Source organism: Gossypium hirsutum, chromosome A11, assembly GCF_007990345.1.
Source record: "Gossypium hirsutum isolate 1008001.06 chromosome A11, Gossypium_hirsutum_v2.1, whole genome shotgun sequence".
Classification (NCBI taxonomy): Eukaryota; Viridiplantae; Streptophyta; class Magnoliopsida; order Malvales; family Malvaceae; genus Gossypium; species Gossypium hirsutum.
The window spans coordinates 111,810,765-111,832,490 of NC_053434.1; the positions used below are offsets into that span (position 1 = coordinate 111,810,765).

The window sequence follows — 21,726 nt, forward strand, 5'->3', positions numbered from 1 at the left end:
AAAGCTAAATAAGTTTATACGGCAAAGAAAACCCTATCAAACTTCTCAATGATTTTTTTTAACAATCTCGTTATAAGTTCTGATCATATCTGTTCTTTTTGAGACAATGAGTAGCCAAGGGCCATGACCCCCTAAAATAATTTTTTTTTCATTTAGGCCTTTTATATTTATAAAATTTTAAATTAGTAATGATAAAATTACACTTTAGCCATCCCAAAAACAATAAAAATTTGATTTAATCATTTAAAAATTATAAAGATATAGACTATTAAAATAGTAAAATTACATTTTTACTATCGTAAAAACATACAATTAAATTCCACTCTCCTCCCAAATTTTTTTTTTGGCTTCTCCACTGCCTAGAACTACTCATATCTCCACGCTTTAGTGCACTCGAACCCACGTCTTCCTACATTGACCACAACACCTTACCATCGAGTTAAGACTCAATGGCCTTTTTTAATTATTGAATAGCTATGTAAAGACTAGAGGTGATCATGGGTTAGGCTACCCGGCCCGGCCCAAAGGCCCGCTCAAAAAATGAGAGAGTTATGGTAAAAATGTAGGCTCGAAATATGAATTTGGACAAAAAAACGGGGCCCGTCTAGGCCTGGCCCGGCCCGAATTATATACTAAATAATTTTTTTTTATTTTTAATCATATTTACTTTTTTATTTTCAATTTTAATATAACCACTTTTTATTATATTTTCAATTTGTGTATTGTTTTAAGAATTATTTTAGTCTCATTTTTTATTTGTTTCTTATTTTAATATTTATTTTTATGTTTTTAAAAGTATTTGATTTATTATATTTTAATTTTTTTATTTAATGAAATAAGCTAAAAAAATTAATATGGGCCGGGCCAAGCCAAGCTCGGGCTTAGCAATTTTATTTTGGGCCAGGCTTGGACAAATTTTCAAGCCCATATTTTGGGCCGAACCAGGCTCAACCCTAAAAAACGGGCTTAAAATTTTGTCTGGGCCTGGCTCGAACCCAACCTGGCCCGGCCCATGATCACCTCTAGTAAAGGCTATTTTTTTTAAACAAGTGTGTTTTATCCTAGGGCATAATTATGGTTTAAATACTTAAATTTAAAAATTATCAAGAACATTTATGATTTATATTTCTCATTGCAGTTAATTTAATTTCATAATTTTCATGAAATATAATGCTGTACATAATGTAATTACCCTACAAACAATAACTCATCATCACATCTATATTTACAAGATTTAGAAGGCGGAAATTTCTGGATTAAAAAAGATGGACAATTTTGAAAGCGGGAATCATTGTTTAGCAATGGGTCGAGTGTTTTTCCAAAGCCATTGACGAGCAGAGCCTTCCAGCAATGGTGAAACCTGTGAAATCAACTTAAGTTAGCTTTATCATGATTTCAAACTCTATAAGGAGGAAAATAAAAATTAACCAAGAACGTTTATCAAACTGAAGGTTCTTCAAGATTGAAGAAACATGAGTTTTGGGAACTCGAATTCATACGTAAATACCTACCTTTTCCCATACTTGTGAATGATAGCTGTTCAGCCATTGCATCTCTTCGATAGAAAGTAAAGATAAGTCAACCAATTTAGTCTGCACCCAGATATGAACATGATTAGGGAAAAAAAAACAAATTCTTAAGTTCTTTTGGACAGGCAATGAGATTGGCTATGAGACTCAAAAACAGAGGTAGCGTTGATATTGAATACTACAATGGTGAGATTAAAAATAGTGGTGGGATGTGATTTGGATTCTACGCAATGGTTGCGGTGAGATAGAAGTAGAAAATGACAAGGGAATGAAATTGAGTACTATGGTCCTAAAAGTTTTGTTGGGCTTCATTATCAGTATTTTCCAGGTAGACAATCAGTCCCCTTCTCGCCCTCTCTAGAAGGAGATGCCAAGGTTGCTGATTTACCTCTCTCATTTTCTTGTTCTTTCATCAGCTGACTCGTTACTTTGAGACCAACTAACGTCTCTACTGTTTGTATGAGGATCCATTTTCTTTCTTTTCTTAGGGTTTTTGAAATGAATAGAAAGATAGAGAATAAAAGGTGTTGACATATTTGAAGTTGCTGCAATGTGTCAAAGGAAGTGCTTGTTTCCAGCACCATTGCACAAAACAAGAAGTTGTCATATTTAGAAGATTGACAAATTATTGAAACAAATCTTTGGGCTGTGCTAATATCGTGGAATGAGCAAACCTATCAATGAAAATCAATTCACTTGGAGAAACATATCCTTATGATCGGACCGGATCGGATCGATTACATCAAATCACTTGGAGAAACAAGACTTCTTTGTCAACTTTTTTTTATTTTTTTAGCTTTGGTCATTAATATCATATTGTATTTAGTTTTTTTAGTTGCTATTTAGAAGAGATTGTGATTGATCTTTTAGTCTGTTAGCAAATCTAAAAAGTCTCTATATATTTAAGAGACTTCTACGAGTTTATGTATTGATTATTGTAAAACATGTTTGTGATTGATTTTACAAGTTAAGTTTCCAGGAGAAGAATTTAGTGGTGAGAGCTCTAGTCTTTGATATAAAGAGTGAGATTCTCCTTTGAGGTGCGTTAAAATTAGGATCACTGGTTGTATTTGTTTCAAAGATAGCGATTCATCTCTCTAAGCTAGGCTTTGTAGACATAGGGAAATTGAATTGCATAAATAATTTTGTTGTCCCTGTTTTTATTGTGATTGTCGCAGTTATAGCGGGAATGCCCACTTCCTTTGCCACTTCTGCTCATACTTGTTTCTTGCAGTTTATCAACTGGTTCATGAAGAAAAATGGTTATAGTGAGAAGAAAGAAGATAGTGGTTGGGTTTTGAATTCAGACCGTAGGGAAGGTTTGGATAAATAGATAGGTTTTGAGTAGACGTGGGGAAAGACAAAGGGAGCTCTAGGTTCTTGATAACTATAGGATATCTACACTAAGGAATACTACAACTAAGAAAAAAGACAGAAAAGAAGATAGAAACAAAAAGCTAAAAGATTAATCACGGGTAACTAAAAGCCAATGAAAATAAGGAAAAGCTAATAAGAAAGAAGGAATCACAGCAGCAAAAGAGAATGGAAAACACGAGATAGGGGCTACTACCACCCCTAAGATACTGCCTAGCCTAAGAGAAAAGGAACGATTCAGAAAAGATTACAAACGAGAGGCAGAGATTTGTGAAAAGGTATAACAGGTAATCAAGCAGAAGAGTGGGGCACAAAAGGTTATAGAAAGTTAGGAGAAAACTAAACAAAGCTTTGCACGGTGGAAGAGCAGTAACGGAGAAACCTTTTAGCATGCCTAATCCATATATGAAACCATAAAACACACTTGACCAACATCTAAATTCTAAATGAAACTAAAAAACCTCAATACAAAGAAAAGACCAAGATACAAGCAAAAGCATCAAAACATTGTAGTAAATGTATCATAAAAGCATCCTAAATTCTTTTACAAAACAACTATGTATTGATCACCGCAAATCTAATTCAATTTCATATAGTCCTCTTGTTCAATTCAATGTTTGTCAATTTCGCAACTTCTTCTTCTACTCCCATTGCATTGAGACCTAATCATCTCTTCCAAGATGCTATGGTGACATTCTTTCATTATTTCTTAATACTTTAACATCCTTGTTGAAATAAATTTCTTGTCACCCTCCAATATATTTTTCCCCAATGAACCATTGGTCTTCACCTTTCCAATATATTTAAGTTTTGTGAATCAGTATTCATTACTATTATCCAACCTTTTTTCTTTGATCTCACCTGTCGTTGCACATATCATAGCTTCCGATTGGCCAACCATATTATTAACTAAAAGGACCTCAGCTTGGTTTGTTGCATCAAGGCCCTCCACTTCAAACTCCAAAATCGCTTCATTAGGCCCTTGATCCATTACAAAACTTTACACCTGTCATCAGTTTTGAGCTGTTTCATACATGTTGTTCCCACATCATCAACCGCCATTTTGTGGATATTCAACAAGCTCAAGATCTTTATGATGCTCTCCAAGATCCATTACTCCAGTATAAAAGCCTCCAAACTCAGTTTCTTCAATACGACCAATAGGAGCCACCGGAGTTTTTTTTTTTTTTTTTTTCCTTATTGTCAGAAAATATATGACGGCCTATATCACTACCTCTTACGTGATCATAATCGCAAAGGATTGAACAAACATTGACCCATCATTAGGAAAAAACCCTCCACCTCCTCCACCCAAATAAAACAATCCTCCCTAGCACATGAAACCGGAAAAACCTCTTTTATTTTCTCCCTATGTTTAGTTTCAATTAGAAACAACCCTTTACTAAGGTCTGAAAAACTCACCGTTCTACTATCAACTTAATCAGGAAGCCTAGAAAAACTGCGAAATTCTGAAAAGTCATAATATTCCGAGCTTGAAGGGGAATACCAAAGCAACAAATCCACATAAGTCTCTTAGTAGGATTGAAACTTCCTGATCATACCTCTACATCGGCTAACCATTCATTAAGCCAACCCTAATCATCATTCTTAAAAATGTCAATGTGTTAGGTTTTGAAATTTGATTGAGAAGTAGCCAGCATCCAGTTTGATTACATCGACATAAGCACAACCTAGTTGAATAAAATTTCCAATCATCAATCACTGCCATAAATTCCTTTTGCTTTCCCTATAATACTCCTTGAAAGCTTATTTATCATTTCATCATTGACAATTGTATTACGGGATTTTATAAATTAATATTTTCCGATATTGCATATATTCATGTTATTAGCAGATTATCATTCCTAGAAGATGGGATTTTTTACACTTCCTCACAAGTCGATATTTCAACTTAATCTATTAACAAATTTGAGTTTTAGATCCCAACTAAGTTTCTTAAAACGCATCTAAAACCAGTTGTGAGTCCTGTGACGAGTAATTTATGCCCAGAAGAGCTTAAGATATTGGAGTTAGTGGACAGAAAAGTGGGTAGAAAAGCATATTTTAACATACAAAGGAATATTCACAAAGAAAGAGAGATAGTATACCTGAATGGGAAAAAATGTTAGTTTTTCGAATCCAAGATATTCGATTCCTCCATAACGATTCGGTGTATTAATCTCTTGTACACAAAGGAGATTCTGCAAAGATGAGAAGAGCCTAAGTAACTAGAGGGTTTCTTATAATATTATAAAATAGTAAACAATGCCTGACTCTGATATAACTTTTAAATTTTAATCACCATGCATTTCAAATAATGTGTAGCCAATGGCGCTAGACTAACTGACATTTGGTTTTACACTAGCAATAAGAACATTAAATGAATTCATCAAGAGAATTCAGCTAGAATTGTTATAGCTATTTCAAAGTTTAAGAACAAACAGATATGGCCGAATGACTTTGTACCTCAATCCGAATGCCAAAGGCATGATCTTCATAGTAGCCAGGTTCATTGCTAACAATCATGCCTTTTTGTAGGGGGGTCATATTTCCATATCTAAAGCTAATACTTTGTGGACCTTCATGGACATTTAATGCAGCTCCAACACCATGTCCGGTACCTGCATGAAATGAGAAAGACAATCAAGTCACAGACCAATAATAGACCAAGCTTTTTGATATGGTTGAAAGTCAACAGAAAGATAGGAGAAATACCATGTCGGTAATCAAGTCCAATCTTCCAAAGGGCAGAGCGGGCAAATGCGTCCAGCACAAAACCTGGAGTGTTCTCAGGGAATACTGCCTCATCAAGAGCAATGTGACCCTGCAATTTGATGATGTATCAGGAAATACTGACAATAACCAACACAAAAAGCAGTTGCGGCCTCATAACTTGCAAGCAAATCAACCAATATTCTCAAATATTCTAAATGATCTAACAGAAAATTTTCGCATACGAGTCACTCGATCTCTTAATTTAACAAATACGTAGTGCTCCTTTGCAACCAACAAAATAGATGAAAAATGAAGCAGCACCTTTAGAACACGAGTGAAGCATTCTTTTTCCCTTGCAGTTGGTTCACCAAAATGTACTGTCCTTGTTATGTCGGTCGTTCCATCAACATATTGCGCTCCGCTATCCAATAGGAACAATTTATTTGGATCCACAACACTACAACTTTCTGCTTCAGGTGTGTAATGAATAATAGCACCATTTGCACCCGAACCTGAAATATCATTCTTAATGTCAATTGTGAAAAACCAGAGATTAGGTTTTTTTTTTTTTCTTGACAATTTTGTCAACATACATATTCCATTCCAAAATAAAACAAAATGGGACTATTTCACGTTTTTCCAGCATTCAAGAATTAAACTTGTCAGACTTAGACTGGAATGTCTAGAGCTGGAAAAGAGGGGATCAAGAAGTCAGAAATTAATATACCGCTTATTGTATCAAAGCTCGTATCTAGGAAACCATCTTGCTTCGAACGGAATTCTAGAAGTTTGTCTGCAAGGTCTACCTCAGTAAGTTTCACGTTCTTATGAATTTCCTCTTCCAGCCAGCACCAGAACTGTGCCAAAGCAGCTGCATCCCTGCATTTATATTATGATATTATTTATCACCATAATCATAATTCATTAAGTTTTTTCTCTAAATATTTTTTTCTAGCAGACAATAGCTTTTAGCTACGCTGAAATAGGAAGTTTCACAAAGAAGGGCTATGGTATGTTTGCATGTCCACCGACAGTGGTAAAAACAAGAGTTGCAAAAACATAAATGCGGCTTAAAAGGAATAACCTACAAAAGCAATGTGTCAACAAAGGCCTGCAGCCCATTCTTATTACTATTACATGGAGAAATCAGATACCTCAAGTGAGAATTCTGCATCCCTTCTAACTCAGACGGATTTTTCAATGCCTTGGCCAAGGAGACAGGGGATTGCATATAAACTCCAGAAGGACCAACAGGGAGACTGTCGGATTCAAAATATTGCTTATTCTTTCTTTTGCCTCTACTCCCACGGTTCATAAGATATTTATCGCAAGCAGCCTTATAGGTCTCCACAATAGCAGCATTAACCGATGATGTATCTAACCAAAGGTGAGCCCCTTCCGCCGCCAATCTGAAAAAGTTATTTCAAAAGTAAGTTCAGATGAGCACATCCAGGGAAAATCAGCTAAGACTATATCTAAATGACAATGTATGAGATCTTTTGAAAATCTGGTCCAACGAAAGATGCTACTTCATGATAGGATGAAAAAACATGCCCGATTCAACGCATATATAAAAATAACAGTGCCCCAAACGAACCTCCTTATTTCAGAAAGGATGGAGTCATATGGCCTTAGATCTACACCTGCTTTTTTCAAATGATACATCACCTCTGACGTGACTTTAGAATCATCTACAAATAACTTTGCCGCATCGACCTCAACAATCAAGTATGCATACATAACAGGTGAATGTGGGACATCACTTCCTCTCTTCAAAACAATATGTGGGACATGCATAAATATTGCTTTTAGCAAGTTGAACGATCAGATTTCTTGCAAAGTACCCAACATTAAACAAATCTTGACAAAACAAAATTGACCAACATTTTTATTTCTAGGAAAATAACCAGTAACTAAGTGCTAGTATCAATACCAAGTTCAGCAACCAGGCAACTTCATCAAGCATGGATATAACAATTGCAGATGAACCAGCTGCAACTAGTTCGGCCCTGAGGGAAGATAATTTGGACACAACGTCTATACCGGCATATTTCAGATCATGAACTCTAATTGGCTTGTTTGGGGGTTTCGGTCTTGATTCCTTCCATATTTCATCCACAAGATTTAAATCGTACAAGTAAACCAACTCAAGGTTCTTCTTAGATATAACCTCCTTCAATTCTTCTGCAGCATCATAAGAAAAAAGAAACTGCTCCCTTCAAATTATCAGATATCGTCCCAAAGAGCTAAGCATAAGTAGAGGGTATACCGAGTGCAAATTGTAAGCTAGATGCACCCGTTTAGGAGGTTGAAAAGATTGCTCACAGGATCAATACCGACTCGTCCACCAGGAGCCAAAACATCATTAAGCCATTCACTAGCTTGTGGGACTCCAAAATTACCAGCACGCATGAGCTTCCAGCTTGTATTCAATTGCTTCTCAGCCTAAATGGTCATAGTCAAAGAAGAACTACCGTCAACAAGCACTCATACCATATTGCACCAAACTCGATAGAAGTAGAACTCCATTAAAATGACTATAAAGTTTGTCAACAAATAAAACCTGCAGAAAATAGCGACCATCGGTCCATAAAGCTGCTTTATCCTTTGTAACAATAGCAGTCCCTGCGCTGCCAGTAAAGCCTGATATATAAGCTCTCCTCATGTAGCATTCAGCAATGAACTCACTCTGGAAGCCATGCCAAAAATGTTAGAACTTGGATGCTCTACTAACATAAATTTTTAGTCCTACTTACAGAAGCTCTTTTGCATAAAATAAACTTGAAAACAATCATTGAATCAACTTCCAGGACCAACAGGCAAAAAAACAAAGAAAAGTACATCAAAATGATATCTTTTTTCAATTACAAACATGCAAGGACCAACGTACATGATGAGATCTGAGACAGTTCATATAATTTATATCAGTTTATCATCATAATTCTCAGATAACATTTCACCTGTATTTTTTTCCCCTAAACAACAAAAAGTTATGTCTTTTTGAGCAATTAAAAAGTATATTAAAAAGAAAAAGAATTGAACCTGATGAGCATCCTGAGAAGGGATGATATAAGCATCAATACCAATTCCAGGCTTGGTAAAAAGCTGTCGAAGAGCATCAACCTTTTCATCTGGTTCTTGAACAGCAGCACGGTTCCTACGAAGCTCCCATGAAGGCTTGGCGGTTACAGAGCCTGAACCACAACATCTTATGCTAAAAAACGGAGGACCCTTTTGTGATTTCTTATAAATTGTGGGGTTGTTTTTGAATTTGTGGAAAATGGGGATTGAAAAGGAGAAGAAAGGGAAACGAGAAGAGCAAAGAGATGGGTTAAGGCATAGAGGACGCATCGCATGTGATGGTAGGGAATGCATAGCTGATAATAGCAGCTAAATTCCAATATAAACAAGGAAAAAGAAAAAAAAAGATAGCTTCCTTTTTTTTTTCTTCAGACAGAGAAGATAAGGTATTTTAAGGTTTCTGAAAGAAGATAAAGCAGCAGAAGAAATTATGGAAGTTGGTTGAAAACTGTGTCGTATAAGGAAGGAAGACAACAAAGGTTGCTTTGAAAGTGGGCACTGTTTTTTACTGAAATACTTACCAACAGGCAACAAGTTACAACCAACAAGAAGACACTTTAACAGTGTCTGTTTCGAAATGGAAAAAGCTTTTTCAGAGTATAAAAACTAGATTGCTGAAACGTTGTCGTTAAGGACTAAAGATAATTTTCATCATCATTCTAAAAGAAATTTGCCAATGGATTAGACCAGGGGTCAGTTTGTTGGGGAGGAAAACATCTTTAGGAAAAGCTTTTCAGCCTTTTCGCACGTTTGTTTAGCTAAAAATAATTTACCAAGTAAAATGAATTACAAAATATGAGAAAACAAAGCCATTACTTTAGGAAAATGTCTTACCGTTTTTATTTCGGTAAAACATTTTCAGGAAAAGAAGCAACACGATCTTTCCTTTCTCTTTGCCTTCCCCTTCCCCTTCCCCCATCCTTTTTGGGAAGAGTTTGCTTTGATTCGTGATAAATTCCCCCAAGTTTCTCATCAAAATTGAAAATTTTTAATCGTCTTCTCTTTTAATCTTCTTGATTCCGAATCTCTCCCAGAAGGTAATCTTCTCTTTACAGCTTCTTTTTCTATTTTGGTTTTTATTTCTTTATTCATGATTTCTTTGTCTGTTTCTTATTTTTAATTTTTTTCTAGGTTTGGGATTAAATTTTATTCTTGTGCTTGTTGTTTTTGTAAATGATGCACCTTTTAGTTTTCCCCAGAACATGAGCTGCATGTGCATGTCTCACACTCTATTTTGGTCTACTTTGACTCAATAGGTAAATGCTGAAAAAGTTGCTGTATCTGGAAAGAAAATGACACAAAAGCTCTACAGAAGGCATTCAGGAAGACCAGGTGGCATGAAAGTGGAAACATTCAACCAGCTGCAGCAGAGAATTCCTGAAAGAATTATTGAGCACGCTATTCGTGGTTCCTTCCTAAAGGAAGGGTAAGTTCATTGGTTTCAAACTAAAGACTAATAATATGTAGATCTATGTTATCCTGACTTGGTTTCTGTATCAGAAATAGGTATGTGCTAGTTATGCTCAACCTTTTCTAAGTATTTTCCATATATTTGGAATGCTATATCTCCATATCCATGTTTGAATGTGTTAGACATAGGTGTAGGACACAAGAACTTTAGAGAAAACGAAGAATCTGGAACATATAACTTTAAATATGAATTGGTATACGGATATAATTTTTTCCATCCCTTACATCATTAATTTAGCTCGCTTATTAAAGGGATAGTAAATCCTCATAACCCCTTGGAATTTATCTATTTGTATCATCGTGTGCCTGGTTTCTTTGCATGTCTAACTCTCATTCTAAGCTTATTAGGAATTTTCCAAATATGGCTAGACTTCTGGTATCACATTTTCACTGACTAGGTGTTATCAAGAATGAGAAAAAAACTTATTGTGGGCTTTCTATGCCCACTACCTTGAACTTGGTGATTTAGGTACTCTACAAATAGCTTTACATTTGTAATAAAGACAGCAAAAAAGGCCCGTTACAGTCATAGATGATGGAGGAGTCTAAAATGTACAAGTGCTGAAAGAATATTAACCCCGAAATCTGAGGAACTCTGTTAATGGTCTATGTAATGTGCAAATTTCCATGTGCCAACCTTTGAAATGAAGAAAATAGGATATGGTAAACAATTTGACATCAGCTAAGCAACCTCAATTTGTGAATACAATCATGATAATTCTTAGTAGAGTGCATTTGTTAAGGTTTATAAAAGTGAATAAATCTAATTCAAGCCAATAATTACAATGACTTGTATTGGCTTTTACATTGAATCCATTGGTTGCAATCTGTTCCAGAAGTTTACTCCAAGAAACAATATGCTGTTTCTTTTGTATACTGCGTACATGATGTTCAACATCAATTATTGCCTAACCCAACACTAATATTTGCCTTCCTCAACTTGGTAGAGCATTGTTTAACCACTTAAAGGTTTACAAGGGTCCAGACCATCCACACGATGCTCAGAAGCCTATTGAGCTGCCAATACAAGACAAGAGGGTTCAGAAGCAGAGATAAACAAAATATAAAGCAGGGTTTGGCTTGAGAATGCGCAGACAATGCTTCACATCCTGCTTGCCATTTACTCATGTTTCTGAAAATAAATCATGTGACTGGTTAAAATTTAATAGTAGCTATTAGAGGGTATCCGTAATCATAATATACTTTTATTTATGTAATTGATGAAAAATAATTTCATTTCTAAATTTTTGACATTTACTATCCCTAATTTGAATATATTTTGCTGAAATTTGATAATAGGTTCAATGGAAATCAAATTGTATATGAAAGCTCTTTCTATGCAGTGATGTTGTACTTGTCTTGGATTGGAGATAAAGCAGATATAATGTGTAGACATGCAGTTGTACTCTTCAAATTCTGTAATGATGTATGATTGTTCATTATTGAGTGGGATGCATTTGAGCAAGTTTGCTGAAATTACGGAGTGGTCCGATCAACCATCGATGAAGGTGGCGGTCACAGTTAATGCACCTGCTGTTCTCAAATTGGTTATGGAGAGGTTGATGGAATGATGATAAGGATGGTTGTATTGTGTAATCAGTGTAAATGTTTAAGACTGTATAAGCTTTGTCAGTGGACTAATTTGTTCTGTTACGGTAGCTGTTATTGTTTCAATAAAAGGTAATAATTTTATGCTATTTTTAGTTACTATTGTAATAATTTTATGTTATTTAACACATGTTTTATAATTTTTAGATATAAAATAAAGAATAATTAGTACACATTTAAATATGCAATAATAAAGATAAGTAAAAACTTTTGTAAAAAATAAGACTTCTTCAAAATAAGTAAAAATTTTCCTTTTTTTGCCTCAAGCAAGTCGTACCAATAGCTAAAAGTTACCAATTGTAAGTTCTCACCATATTATCATCTAATTCATGTCACAAAATATACCAATGCATCATCATCAAAATATACTAATTCATCATCCCTATACCATACCAAACATGCCAAAACACAAGGCTATATATATATACATCATATATCACTTATAAATCTTATGAATTAAGCCAACTTAAATGGCTAAATACTCACCAACATTTACATCATATAAAAGCCAAACTCACATTCAACATTACCAAACACATTTCCACATAACTCAAGCCTATACATGCCATATAACCAAGTCACAAGTGTATAAATACCGAAATCAAAAACTGGATAGTGTGATATGATCTCCGTCGACTTCCAACCCGAGCGAACGTCTGAATCACTATAAAACATAGAAAAATAACACAAAGTAAGCTATAAAGCTTAGTAAGCTCGTATGATATTAAACTTATCTTATTAAATGAACACATATTAAGCATTTACATATAATATAATATAAATTCATTTGATTTCATCTTTATACCATAATTCCAATCACATAATTAACAAAGCTTCACAAGTTTATTTATTTCTTTGCTCATGTGGATCAATTACATTCTTATCCAATCATTCACATTTACATGTACATAAGCGAATATATATATATAACTTTATTTAATCCAATATTAATCACATTTTATTTAGTAAAGATGAATCATCTGAAATATCATCAAATAACAGTATTTCCTCCACTATGTGCCATATGTATATTTAGTTAAAACATCTATAACTCATATCTCACACATCATTCAATTCATACCTCATTATAGCCAAATAAACACATTTTTGGCATAAAACATACTTATACATAAATCTTTCTCATTTCATAAACATGATACACTAAGAACTCACCAAATTACCTCCATTTGATTCTCATATAGGTTTTGTACGTACCTAATACACTTAATTTGATTGTACTTTCATTCTCATCTTGACATGCCCGTTGAACCAATCGGAATCTCTAAGGATACTTGGAAATCTCATATAACTCATACAATGCCATATCTCAGATATGGTCTTACATGTTATAATATATCGATGCCAATAGCCCAGCTATGGTTGTACATGAATCTTATATCGATGCCAATGTCCCAGACATGGGCTTACACAAATCTCATATCGATGCCAATGTCCCAGACATGGTCTTAATCTCATATCTCGGTAATCCTAATGTCATGACATTGAGATCCTAAGCTATTCTTAAGGTTCATAAGGGACTTCCGAACATCATAACTCTGTCGATTGTGCTTGTACTCATTTCCAATCAGCATTATAATTTAATTTAATAGTAATGATAAATTTATAGCACAATTTAATAGCATTTGTTAACATACGAACTTACCTCGTTCGCTGTAACGACGAATTAGGTCAACTAATCTGATACTTTGTTTTCCCTCGTTCTAGATCCGAATCTCATTTTTCTCCTTCTATATAATAACAAAATTTGCTTATTTAATCATTAATTCATTAAATTTAACACAATTTACATATTTTGGCAAAATTACACTTTTGCCTATTAATTCACATTTTTACAATTTAGTTCTTATCACATAAAATCACAATTTCATGCAATTTCATCCTACTCATGCTTAGCTGAATTCTTCTTATTGCCTTATCAGCCCACATTTTCCAAATGATCAAACTTTTAACCATATAATTTCAATAGTTCACAATTTAATCCCTAATTTGCATTTTCATCAAAAATCACTTTATAAAATATGAAAATCAAACATCAAATATTCATATTTCACCATTAAACATCAAAGTACACATAAGCTCATCAATGGAAACTATCAAAATCTTTAACAGTTTTGAAATCAAAGACACGGGCTAGCTGGTACTAGTTGCAACGATCTCAAAAACGTAGAAATCATTAAAAATAGAGCTAAAACCGTACCTAATCGAGCATTTAAAGTGTGGCCGAACCAAAAGCTTCTCCCATGGCTACCATTCTTTCTAATTTTTGGTGGAGAAATGGTGAAAAGATGATGATTTAATTTGTTTTTATTAAACATTAACTTTGTTATCTAATTACCAAAATATCCTTTAAAAACATTAGTAATTACACAAATGCCACTCCACTATCATCCATTAACTCATAAATGGACTATTTACCACTTAAGGACCTTTAATTTAATGTTTTATAGCTATTTGACACTTTTAGCTAATAGAACATAAGTTTTATGCTTTACACGATTTAGTCCTTTTTACCAAATTAAGCATTCAAACAGTAAAATTTCTTTAGGAAAATTTCACATAATAATTTTATCATGCTGTAAAATTTAATAAATTAATAAAATAAATATTTTGACTTTAAATTTGTGGTTCTGAAATCACTATTCTGATTTGACCCAAAAATGGGATGTTACATTAAAAGAGATCGATCCTTCGTCAGCTGAGACCTAGCTAGAATCGAAAAATCAAGTACCACAACACTAGAATGTACTCCACGAGAATGTGTTACATGCGTCGTTTCTCTTCTGCAAAAAGAGACATACCTATGGTGGCAAACTGGTACCCAACACTTATCTGCTAATCATAGTGGTTGAGATTTCTTCCAAATTGAATTTCAAAAAAAATACTTCAATGGGTTATATTTGGAAGACTGGAAAAAAGAATTTATGACTTTCAGACTGGGAAAAATGTCAGTGTCTGATTATAAGCGTGAGTTTCTGTAGTTCAGTAAATACGATCTAGAACTTGTGCCAATAGAGGAGAAAAGTTGTAAGGGATTCCTTAAGGAATTGTGAAATGAGCTCTGTGTTCAGCTGGTCTTTCAAAGAATGTAATAGTTTGCTAACCTAACAGAACGAGCCAAAATGGTGGAACATGCCATAAGTTTTGAAAAGAAATTCGAACCATTTAGAGCTTTTGGGAAGCATGTAGGGACCTTTAGTTCACATCTATTACTTAAGCGAGCTAAAGAGTCTTAGTAGTCTAGGAGAACATCTTCAAGGTTTGTTAGAATAGAAAGAAATTGAGATTACCAATCGTCCATATCAGTGGGCAACGTGAGAGGTCCTACTAGAGATCTTGATATTTTGAATTCTGAACACTAAGGGAAAAAGCACCAAAGCGAGTATTGGAAATTAACGAAAGCTTGTTTCTGTTGTGGATCCCTAGAGCACTTTGCTCGAGAATGCCTGAAGAATGTTAATGACCTACCAATCACCACTCAGAGATCTACTTCTACTGTTAGTGGCCGAGGGAATATTCATAGTGGTTTTGTATCGAGAGATGGTTTGAGAAGAGGGATTGAGGCATCTGCTCAACAATTCGAGGCCAGAGCTCTAGCATAAGCCTATGTTGTTGGAACCCGTGAAAAGGGTGATGCTACAGATGTTGTAGCAAGTATATTATTTTTTATATTTGACGCTTGTTTATGATTTAATAGACCCTGGTTCATCTCATTCTTATATAAATGCTAAATTGGAAAAATCGGGGGGTCAAAAACCCAAAATGTTGAAAGTAGCTATGGTTGTATTTAGTCCTTTAGGAAAAATTGTGTTAGTTGATAAGGTGTATAAGCGGTGTTTGTTAGAAATTCAAAACATATCATTCTCTATTGATTTCTTAATTATGTCATTCGGCTCCTGCATCAATTTTTTCGTATCGAATGGCGTCAATAAAGTTAAAATAATTAAAAGTTCAATTGCAAGATTTGCTAGATCGCAACTTTGTACAGCCTAATATATCGCTCTGAGGAGCCCCTAGTGTTATTTGTTAAGAAAAAAAGATGGTTTGGTGCAGCTCTACATATATTATCAACAATTGAATAAGCTGACAATAAAAAATCGATATCCCTTGTTGTGTATTGACGATTTGTTTGATCAATTGAAGGGAGCTTCAATTTTTTTCCAGAATTGACTTGAGATCAAGATATTACCAGTTAAAAGTGAAGGATAGTGACTTACCAAAAACAATGTTTAAGGATATAATTTTTTGAATTAATGATATATTATCTACAAATTATTATGGTTAATGTAAAATTAAACACTGATAATGATAATATAGAATGATCGCAAAGCAATAAGAAAGAAAAATAATAACACACAAATTTTACGTGAAAACCCTTTCGGGAAAAAATCATGGGCAGAAGAGAAGAAAATTTACTAATTTTGAAATTCAAATGATACAAGAGCAGTTTTAACTACTTCTATTTATAGGTTGAAAAACATTATTCTAATCAGCGTCAAATAGAAGGAGAGAAGTTCTATACAGATTCTACTTGTACAATCAATATCAAATAGAAGAAGAGTAGTTCTATACGGATTCTACTTATATCATTTCTTTAATAGGAATTTAGGTCACACGACTCTAACTTTCAATTTATTGATAGTTAAGAAAATAAAAATAATAACGAAAATTGAAGAGTTTAATTTAAACTATAAAAGTGTTTATAGTCTTATGTTGTAATAACAAATAGAAATTTTTATTAATACTATATTTAAATTATCAAAATAATCTATTATTAATTATGTTAATTAATTTTTATTTTAAATAATATTGCTTTGCATTAATTACATGGAGTAAATTTATATTGTATAATGAACACGTTAAAAATGCTTTAATTATGATTGATTTTTTTATTATAATATATGAATTTTTTAAATAAGTTAATATATTTTAATTATATTCAAGAGTCCAAATAAATAATTTTATTCGACATTAATTATAGTAATTAAAAATAGAATATTTAAAAAATTATTATAATATATGAATTCTTAAAAAAGTTAATTAATTAATTAAAATGTATGACACATAACTACTTCTATCAAGAATATAGGCTATCCACCTAAGATTACTTCCCATATAATTATGTACCATTCTTTGTAACACATAAAATTACAAAATCAATAATTTATATTAGGTTAAAATATGTTATAGGATTTTGTACTCTTTATAAATTTAGAATTTGATCTCTATATTTTTATTTCCAAGAATTTAGTTTTACTTTTTAGATTTTAAAATTCAGATCCAACTGTTACCATAGTTAAGATTTTTTTTGTTAAATTTATTAGTGTGACATTTTAAATTAAAAAAAAAGAATCACCTTATAGCAATGTAATTAAAAAAAAGACGTTGTAATCAATATAAATTTAACAAAATAATTTTAACACTATTAATAGTTTGACCAAAATTTTGAAATCTAAAGAATAGAATGAATAAATTCCTAGAAATAAAAGTGAATGAACTAAATTCTAGATCTACAAAAAAATACATGAACTTAATAAGTACTAAATAGGTAATACATCTGTCTATCTTCCAAAAAAGGTAAAAACTCATAAAAGAATAAAAGTACAGATTTGGAGTAAGTTTAAGATTATCACCGTTACTTTTCTATACATTTATTATCACCATTTCCATGAATTATGTAAGTCATAATTTGCGATTAAATTTATACCGAATAGTAATAGAATAAAAAATAATGAAGAGAAGTTTGACCTTAAAAAATATCTACAACTTTTTATTCTTGCTTGAAAACCTCTTATAAAAAGGATGCATTTCTTTGTTTTTGAACAAATTAAAATACATAATTGAAAGCATTAAGAGAGAGAATGGCAAAGAGAAAAGTTGCATATCTTATGGTTCAACAAATTTTGAGAATAATATGCTTGATTTTAATATCAAATTTAAGTAAACACTGATCTCTTTATCATCTATATATCTGAATTGAGTCTTGAAATATTCTTTATAATGATTGGTGAAATATTGTATGATGAATTGCAAGGGCGATGGCAGTGAATTCTTTACATATACCACATTGCTTGGGTCCTTCTTCAACAATTAAAAACTGTTTCCGTGATTGTGTTGCCCAAGGTTTCCCCAAGGGAGGTACCTGCGTGGGAATTACACTAGCACATATGGATTGTTGTCGCAAATGGAGTTGAAATCCACTCTTTTTCTCATTAATGTCCTATCTCCATCTTCATAACTAGTTCTTGAGATTTTATCAATTAATAAAGTGATCTACATTATATTTCTTCGCATTATTTCTTTATCATTCTCTTTATTACTCTTCTTTTTTTTTCTTTATATTTCATAGAATAATATCTTCAAATTCAAAGAGTTTTTATTGCATATTAATATATTTTTAAAAAAAATAAAAAATTTGTCAAACAACACAAGAAATGTCGACCCATATTTAAAAAGAATAAATCATATCAAATTATTTGACGGAATTAATAAAAATAGATTCATCTTTGAACTAAAGATACACAATTCAAAAATGAAAAAGACCTAAAAATATCATATTATATTAGAAAAATTGAATTCATCAAAAGCATGTAATACATGAGAACGTATTATAATATAAACAAGTATTGGATTTAGTGGTAAAACATATTGCACCCTAAAAAAATAATATAGGTTATAATTTTGAAGATAATATTGTTGAGAGAGACAACCACTACAGGAAAATAGGATTTTAGCGGCGTTTTATCAAAAAACGCCACAAAAATTGTAAAACACAGAGCAATAGCGGCGTTTTTGGTAAAACGCCGCTAAAAATAGAGCAATAGCGGCGCTTTTGGTAAAACGCCGCTAAAAGTCGGAGCAATAGCGGCTCTTCTGGTAAAACGCCGCTAAAAGTCGGAGCAATAGCGGCGCTTCTGGTAAAACGCCACTAAAAGTCGGAGCAATAGCGGCGCTTTTAGTAAAACGCCGCTAAAAGTCATATAACCCCTAAACCCCAAAAAATCATGAACGCTAATCTATAACCCCTAAAATACTAAACTCCTAAACCCTAAAAACCCTAAACACTAAACTATAACTTTTAAAACCCTAAACCCCAAAAAACATCACATGGATGTTGATGTGTATATACATATATATTAATGTAAAAGCTTATGTTCATAATAAATTATGGAAGCAATACTTAATATTGATTAAATTTATTTTTTGGTTTACGGTTTAATATTTAAGGTTTAAGCTCTATAGTTTAGAGTTTTATGGTTTAAGGTTTAATGGCCATGGGTATATAGTATGTTAATCTCAAGTGAATCATATTCAATAATTAAATCCCAAACCCTATAATTAATTATTGTTATCAATAATAGATATCTTGATTTTGATAAAAAATATTTTTTATATATTAATAAGGTGTTATATTGTTTAATGGATTGAAGGGATATTTTGTGGAAAATGTTTTAAATGATAAGTTTACCTTTAAATTTTATTAATATGTTTTTGTTTATACTATTTTAATATTTATCTATACTGTGTTAACATTAATGGGAGACAACATTAATGGCAAACAATACAAAGTGGTGCAAGTTTAGCACCCTAAAGTTGACTTTGAAAAAGTGGCATGGGATAATTTTTTTTTGGTCCTTGAGATAATGGGCTATTTATTGTTTGGTCCTTAAATCTCAACTATAAATAGGCCTTCTCATTTCAATTCATCCCAACCAATCTTTCTCTCTTAGTTTTCTCTCTTCTCCCATTTGAGAATTCTTAAGGAATTCTATTTGTTTGTAATACTTTGGAGATAGTAAAGTTATCATCTGGTGTTAGTGCCTGAGGACGTAGGTATAATTTACCGAACCTCGTTAAAACTCTTGTGTTCTTTCTTGTCCTATTTTTCTTTCAATATTTGAGGGTATAATAGTAGTATTTAATTGTGCTATTAAATTACTATAGAAGGGATATTCTGTCTAAGGAAAGACTTGGTATTTAAGAGATCCATGTGATCCACCTCTCTTCCCTGGGAATTGAACTTTGTGTGATTTTTTAGTACAATAATTTACACGCTTCCGACCCTATTGGAACAACAAGTGGTATCAGAGCCGAAGGTTAATCGTAGTATGCTCTGTGGTTGCAGTTTAAACTGATCTTCCACATCAGAAAAGATTTCCTTAGGTATATTGAAAGATTATGGAGAAAACGGTCGGTGTAGGAGCTTCAACATCGTCCATGTGGACAAGACCGACAATTGCAAATGCAAGATTGGCCGTGGAGATCTTTGATGGCACGAGCCATTTTGGTATGTGGCAAAGTGAGGTTATAGATGCCCTTTTTCAGCAGGGTCTAAACATTGCCATTGATAAAGAGAAACCAGATGATGTACAGGAGAAAGATTGGAAGGCGATCAATCGGTTGGCATGTGGCACAATTCGATCATGCCTTTCTCGAGAGCAGAGGTATGCTTTTTCAAAGGAGACTTCTGCAAATAAGTTGTGGGTGGCACTTGAAGAAATTTTTTTGAAGAAAAACAGTCAAAATAAGCTCCACTTGAAGAAAAGACTGTTTCGATTCACATACGTCCCAAGTACCACAATGAATGATCACATCACCAAATTTAATCAGTTAGTCACTGATTTGCTGAATATGGATGAGACATTCAAAGATGAAGATTTGGCTTTGATGCTGTTGGGGTCACTTCCTGAGGAGTTTGAGTTCCTAGAAACTACTCTACTTCATGGCAGGAGTGATATATCTCTGAGTGAAGTCTGTGCGGCCTTATACAGTTATGAACAGAGAAAGAAGGACAAACAGAAAAACTCAATCAGAGATACAGAAGCTTTAGTAGTCCGAGGTCGTTCATACACTCGGAAGAAAACTCAAAAGGGGAGATCAAAGTCAAAGTCCAGACTCGGGAAAGATGAATGTGCTTTTTGTCATGAGAAAGGCCACTGGAAGAAAAATTGTCCAAAGCTGAAGAATAAGAGAAAAGCTGCTGTAGATGCTTGTGTTGCAAAGCATGATACTAGTGACTCTGAACTATCACTGGTTGCATCATCATCGTCGTTCCATTCAGATGAGTGGATATTGGATTCGGGTTGTACCTATCATATGTCCCCTAACCGGGAGTGGTTCTCTGATTTAGTAGAACTAAATGGAGGAGTTGTTTATATGGGCAATGATAATGCCTGTAAAACTGTTGGGATAGGTTCAATTCAATTAAAGAATCAAGATGGATCAACCAGAATTCTGACTGATGTTTGGTACGTGCCCAGTTTGAAGAAAAATCTCATCTCATTGGGAGCCTTGGAATCCAATGGTTCAGTTGTTACTATGAGAGATGGGATTTTGAAAGTGACATCTGGCGCACTTGTGATATTGAAGGGCATCAGGAAAAATAACTTGTATTACTACCAAGGTAGTACAGTTATTGGAGCAGTCGCTGCAGCTTCCGGCAACAAAGAATTAGACTCAATACAGTTGTGGCATATGAAGTTGGGACATGCCAGCGAAAAATCCTTGCAAATTCTGGCAAAGCAAGGATTGTTGAAAGGTGCAAAGGCTTGCAAATTAAAATTTTGCGAGCATTGTGTTCTGGGAAAGCAAAAGAGAGTGAAATTCGGCACTGCTATCCATAATACAAAAGGTATTTTAGAATATGTTCACTTAGATGTGTGGGGGCCTTCCAAGACACCTTCATTGGGAGGAAAATACTACTTTGTTACTTTTGTTGATGACTTTTCCAGAAGAGTTTGGGTGTATACCATGAGAACTAAGGATGAAGTGCTTAGAGTTTTTCTTAAATGGAAAACTATGATCGAAAACCAGACTGACAAGAAAATCAAGCGGCTTAGGACGGACAATAGAGGGGAATATAAAAGTGATCCGTTCTTCGATGTGTGCCAAGAGTATGGTATTGTTCGACACTTCACAGTTAGGGATACAC

The 21,726-nt window shown here is 33.4% G+C and overlaps 1 protein-coding gene and 1 long non-coding RNA gene across 2 annotated transcripts; one reads left to right on the plus strand and one right to left on the minus strand.

Moving 5' to 3' along the window:
- Positions 1 to 1,100: 1,100 nt before the first annotated feature.
- On the minus strand, positions 1,101 to 9,169 carry LOC107887404 (aminopeptidase P2). Its single transcript, XM_016811640.2, has 13 exons — positions 8,661 to 9,169; positions 8,182 to 8,307; positions 7,944 to 8,063; positions 7,552 to 7,827; positions 7,216 to 7,388; positions 6,773 to 7,027; positions 6,346 to 6,497; positions 5,940 to 6,130; positions 5,619 to 5,727; positions 5,370 to 5,524; positions 5,012 to 5,104; positions 1,512 to 1,592; positions 1,101 to 1,360 (listed from the first exon to the last, which is right to left on the minus strand). The coding sequence occupies exons 1-13, from the start codon at positions 8,991 to 8,993 to the stop codon at positions 1,289 to 1,291; spliced, it is 2,136 nt and encodes a 711-aa protein (XP_016667129.1). The 5' UTR covers positions 8,994 to 9,169; the 3' UTR covers positions 1,101 to 1,288.
- Positions 9,170 to 9,382: 213 nt separating this feature from the next.
- LOC107887422 (uncharacterized) lies at positions 9,383 to 11,866 on the plus strand. The gene is made up of 3 exons (XR_001681179.2): positions 9,383 to 9,736; positions 9,956 to 10,125; positions 11,117 to 11,866. It is a non-coding gene; the product is annotated as an uncharacterized lncRNA (long non-coding RNA).
- Positions 11,867 to 21,726: the final 9,860 nt, after the last annotated feature.

Coding starts and splice junctions, on each gene's coding strand:
- LOC107887404 (XM_016811640.2), bottom strand. CDS start 8,993: ATGCATTCCCTACCATCACATGCGATGCGTCCTCTATGCCTTAACCCA. Junction 7,028..7,215: donor ATCCTTTCTGAAATAAGGAG/GTTCGTTTGGGG, acceptor TAACTTTTTCAG/ATTGGCGGCGGAAGGGGCTC. Junction 1,361..1,511: donor ATTCACAAGTATGGGAAAAG/GTAGGTATTTAC, acceptor TTGATTTCACAG/GTTTCACCATTGCTGGAAGG.